The sequence below is a fragment of the Cucurbita moschata genome, unplaced genomic scaffold, assembly GCF_002738365.1.
Source record: "Cucurbita moschata cultivar Rifu unplaced genomic scaffold, Cmos_1.0 Cmo_Scf00001, whole genome shotgun sequence".
NCBI lineage: Eukaryota > Viridiplantae > Streptophyta > Magnoliopsida > Cucurbitales > Cucurbitaceae > Cucurbita > Cucurbita moschata.
In genome coordinates this window covers 6,952,829-6,958,196 of record NW_019268517.1, presented here as the reverse complement: position 1 = coordinate 6,958,196, position 5,368 = coordinate 6,952,829, and the positions used below count along the sequence as shown (strand labels likewise).

Sequence of the window (5,368 nt, the reverse complement as noted above, 5' to 3'; positions counted from 1 at the left end):
TTTTTTTTTTTTTTTTTTTTTTTTTATTCAACCATCGTACAAAAATATTTTTTTAAAAATAGAAAATAAAATACATATTAGATAATTGAAAAAAAAAACAAAATGGTAATTAAAGACTTCTAAACTTTGAGGTTATATCAATTAAAATTCCGAACTAATAACGGTATTAATTTGTACCCTAAATTTTCGTAGTTAAATCAATTTAGATAATTTGTTAATTATATTTAAAATAATCTCAAAATTTTATCTTTTTTTTTTTTTAAATAATCAAAGAAAATATGGTTTTTAAAGATTAGGAAAATCACACAATCTTATAAATTGATTCCATTTGGTCAACTTAACAAAAGCACAATAATTGTGTATATAAAAGGTATTATAATTAATTATTTAGCATCGTAGTTATAGTCCGATTAATTAAATATCTTATTTAAAAATAATAATATTTAAATATTTAGACATTGAAAAAAAACATTTTCGGCCACTTTTACCTTTTTGGTTCCTTCACCAAAGTTGTCCCTCTCCTTGTCACGAAGTGTAACAAATAGGTCAAGGATGAGATTCATCGTCGGGAAGATGAAAAATTCATGGTCTTCTCTTGCGGGTATTTTTCTTCGAGCCCTTCATGAAAAACACTCCATTTTAGCTCAAGAAACTTTTGAGATAGGATTATAGATCCAATTTGGCATAACTCGAAAATACCCGATTAATAAAATTCTTACTGAGGTCACTCTAATGGTAACTTCAGTTTAAAGCATTTCCAGTCATTGCTTTCTTCACATAGAGTGTCGAGTTCCTTCCTCTGAATCTAAAGAGCCTAAAATAAAGCTAAGAAGTGGTTTATAAACGAAGAATTTTGGAAAAAACCGTGCATAGAATTTGAAGATTTGGCTGAACTATGAAAGTTTGCTCGAGTTTTTCTTGTGCTGAGGATGAACTTCAACCATTTTTTCTCGATATTAGCTCTCTTGATGTAACAATCCAACCACATCGGTAGTAGATATTTTCTTCTTTGAGTTATCACTTTCGGGCTACCTCTCAAAGTTTTTAAAACGCGTTTTCCTACACAAAATGGTTATATGATGACGGAAGCGACTCTAAGTAAGTAAAAATTTAGGGTAAGTTTGAACTCCACCAATAAGAATCTTCCACTTGTCAAAAATCAAGTGCATCTCACAATTTCCTTTTTTATTTTAATATAAAACCTAAATACTTATCCTTTAATTTATCCATTTAGTCAAACCAAATAATTTAATTGCTAACCACCTTTGACTTTTGACTAAATGTTGGAGAAATCTTTCAAATTTGATTAAATTTGATTAATTGTGGGCTAAAATTTCCAATTAATCCTTTAAGACTATTTTTGTAAATTCCCTTTTTTACTTTATTTTTACAAATTGGACTTCAAGTGGATTAAATTCCCAATTTTAAACTTCTAGTGTCATTTTTCCAAACATGCCCTTTTAAGGCTACTTTTCCCATTTGTTAATAACATATAACTCTTCATAAACATTTACTAATAATTTAATCCGTTAATTAATTAAATTACTTGATATTACTAAAATAATGTTATGTAAAATATTTGAAAATTTAAAAACTAATATAATTACAAGTAACAAAATAATTTTTTTATTAAATCTTAAATTCACTCCAATATAGGCATACCAATAAAGACAGACATAAAAATAATAAATAAAACAAAAAATGGAAAAGAGCATTAAATAACTTTCCAAATATATCTTAATATTTCTATTATAAATATCATATTTTTCTTAATATATATAAAAAATTAATTTTTAAAATATATATTTTAATTTTAAAGTTTGGCTGACCAATGTACTATGATTGGTGGTTTTAAAAAAAGCAAGTCAAAAAAATGCAGCCTGGCCAAAATACTTAAATATTGTGACAATAAAAAAGCATATATATTTGAACTTCTCGGGATTAAAATTCGGACCAGAATTTAAAATTTAGATTCAATATTTGATGACTCGCATGTGTATTGTAACGACCCATATCCACTCCACCGCCATATTGTCTTCTTTGGGCTTCCCCTCAAGGCTTTAAACCACTCTGTTAGAGGAACGTTTCCACACCCTAAAGAGTATTTTGTTCTCCTCCCAACCAATGTGGGACATCACCAATCCACCCCCTTAGGGTCAGGGTCCTCGCTGGCACTCATTCTTTTCTCCAATCAGTGTGAGACCACCACCAAATCCACCTCCTTTGGGCCCAGCGTCCTTACTGGCACACCGCCTCGTGTCTAACCCCCTTCGAGGAACAACGAGAAGGCTGGCACATCGTCCGGTGTCTGGCTCTGATATCATTTGTAACAACCCAGATCCACCGCCAACCGATATTATTGTCCTCTTTGAGCTTCCCCTCAAGGCTTTAAAACGCGTCTGTTACTTACCAGGAATGTTTTGTTCTCCTCCCCAACCAATGTGGGACATCACATATATGATTTGTAAGAGTCCAAGCGTGCTAGCAAATATTATCTGCTTTAATCCGCTACGTATAATAGCCAGTTTCACGGTTTTAAAACGAATCTGTTAGGGAGAGGTTTCCACACCCTTATAAAGAAATGTTTAGTCTCCTCTCAAAAGATGTGCGATCTCATAATCCACTTCATTAGTAGTCCAGCATCCTTGCCACACAACTTATTGCTTAGATACCATAAATAACAGCTCAAACCACTGCTAGCAAATATTGTCTGCTTTATTCATGAATGGACATTATTATTTTAAGAGTAATTTTATTATTCAATTAATTTATTATAAAAAGAAATGAATAAATAAAAATAATTAAGATTAAATTATATCTAAAAAATTCAAGAACTAAGGATCATGGAGATATTTAAGACGGACGAACAGATTTGAAGTTACAGAAAACAGAAAAACGCGTCCATTGTTTTTTATAACGCCATTTTTCTTCTCTCTGTAAACCTCGTGATTCATTTCTCCCTTTTTCCTCTTCCCGCTCTAACGAAAACGAAGCTTCAAAGGAAAATCCCTTGCCGCTGCTGCCAGTTTCTCTTCTGATTCCGGTGTCTCCGTATCGAGCAGTGAACGAGGTTCCCGGAGGTTTCAAAACAGCGTTGTATTTCGTTGAGAAAAGGAAAAGTCGAGAAAACAGAGGATCGGTTGATCGATCGATCGATGCAAAGGTTGAGTTGTAGTGCATGAGAGATTTGGAAACGATGAGAATCGGTGGAGTTTTGAGGATTTTAGCGGTGGTGTTGGTGGTGCTTGCGGCAGAGGTAGTTGAAGAATCGGTAGCGGAGTATACAAAGGCGAAAACGACGACGAAACATAGAAACGCTTATGCATCGATGATGTACATGGGAACGCCGAGAGATTACGAGTTCTATGTAGCGACGAGAGTGTTGATTAGATCCCTTGCGAAGCTTAACGTCGATGCCGATCTCGTCGTCATTGCTTCTCGTGATGTGCCCGTCCGTTGGGTTCGTGCTCTGTAAGATTCCGTTTCTCTTTTCTCTCTCTCTCTCTCTCTCTCTCTCTCTTTTGTGATTTTCGGTTTCTGCACATACTGTTTGAGTTGTTGGCTGAAACTGACGTCGTTAGTAATTTTCCATTTCGGATATGGAATCCCGGCGGGCCCGGCGGAGGGTGAGCCTGTCTGAACTTGATAAGTAAGTTCATATTGTAGCGTTGTGTTTTTAATCTTGTGCGTTTGATTGAATCATTAGCGGCTAAACCTGCGTGGTAATCTCCGGTCCCGGTCAACGTGGATCAGGCGCCGGCCGGCGAGTTTGGTACTTATACTATTTAGACATAAAGAGTACAAGAGTACAAGAGTCCAAACAAATTGATAAGGACGGTATTACAACTTTATTTCTCTAAATTTATATCAATTTAGTTTAATTTTTTTTTAAATTACCAATTTAATTTCTCAATTTTTATTCTTAAAATTCACAAATCTACTATTAATTTCATCAAACATATAATTATAATTAAATTTATGTACATTTAGGAATTAATTTATAATTTAACATTATATATAGTAAAATTAAAAATTATATATAATCTAGAACAGCTTGTAGAAGTCCATACTGTTCGGTCCTTGTAAAAGTCGCCGTACAGGAGGGGTTCAGGAGTAGAATATAGCCGGCCAGTAGGAAAATGACGTGTCCGAATAGATAGATGACACGTGGATAATCTGAAACGGCTTTTGAGTTTTTTTTTTCCTTTTTGGGGTCTGATTTTGGACTATTCGATATGGGTTCCCATTGGTGAGGGTAAAAAATAGGGTCTAGGCGACTTTATCCACAACTGTCGTTCAGCTTGAAATTAATAATACAGGTTTGGCAGAAAAGGCATTTTCTTGCATACCCCTCTCTATGCTCGTTTCTTTCTTGTGAGATGAGATTGAGAATATCATGAATTTATAAGATATATCTATTAGGAGGAGAAATTATGCTCAAACTAAACAATATCATATAATTGTATAGAATTGTTAGAAAGTCAAGATACCCTCTTATTTGTTCAATTTTATTTTAATGGCTCTTTAAAATTAAGATTATTTGAACAGAAATGTGAATATAGCATGAAAGTCAGCCAGATTTTCAGAAGTTGGGTGTAAAGTATGATAAGACCTTTGAAAACACAAAACATGTGGCAATGTGGTGACATGGAATTCCACGTGGGGTGTGGACTTAGTAGGGTTCGGAGAAGTTTCTTGCCTTTTTTTTTCATCATTTCTTATCATCCTTTAGTTTATGTTTGAATTTTTTTAAAAAAATTTATTCTGTGCTAATTAGTTGCTCAATTTTAATTCGTCTTTAATTTTTCTATGGGCTGTTTCATAAATATCTTGCTTTGTTTAGAAATTTGGCATGTGGGTTCCAACTCCCTTGTTTGTTTAGTACTTCCTTCTTAGTATTAGAGGGCAAGTACAAGATTTGAAGAGTATTAATTCGGCCACCTAAGGTCCTATAAATTTCTAGATAACTAAATATTTTAGAGCGTTGAAATCATTTTATTTTTTAAAAATTATTAGATGAGATACTTAACCTTCTATCTTAGAAAAGATATAGATATCTTAATTACCTAAGCCATGTTCTAGATGACATCTCATAAAATTAGTCAATAGATATAATAATTAACTTTTAGCAGATAAATATACACATGATTAATGACTAAAATACAAATCATATAGTAGGTAAAAAGGATGAACTCAAACTTTTACCTTTAGAAGAAATTATTAGTATCATTGTATAAGTTGCTAATTTGAAATCAATTAAGGAATTAACCTTTTTAAGTTTGAGAAATTAAAAAAACATTATTTATTTGATTCCATGTATTTAGTGTTTTAATAATATGAATTACTATTGTTTTTTTTTTTTTTTTTT

The 5,368-nt window shown here is 32.6% G+C and overlaps 1 protein-coding gene across 2 annotated transcripts in view; it reads left to right on the top strand.

Moving 5' to 3' along the window:
* The first annotated feature begins 2,871 nt into the window (after positions 1–2,871).
* LOC111454186 (putative glucuronosyltransferase PGSIP8) overlaps positions 2,872–5,368 on the top strand; it is a 6,609-nt gene continuing 4,112 nt past the window's right edge. For both annotated transcript variants that reach the window (XM_023095562.1, XM_023095554.1), the window contains exon 1: positions 2,872–3,471. In XM_023095562.1, the coding sequence (XP_022951330.1) occupies positions 3,179–3,471 (293 nt within the window). In that variant the 5' untranslated portion in view covers positions 2,872–3,178. The remainder of the gene's footprint in view (positions 3,472–5,368) is intronic.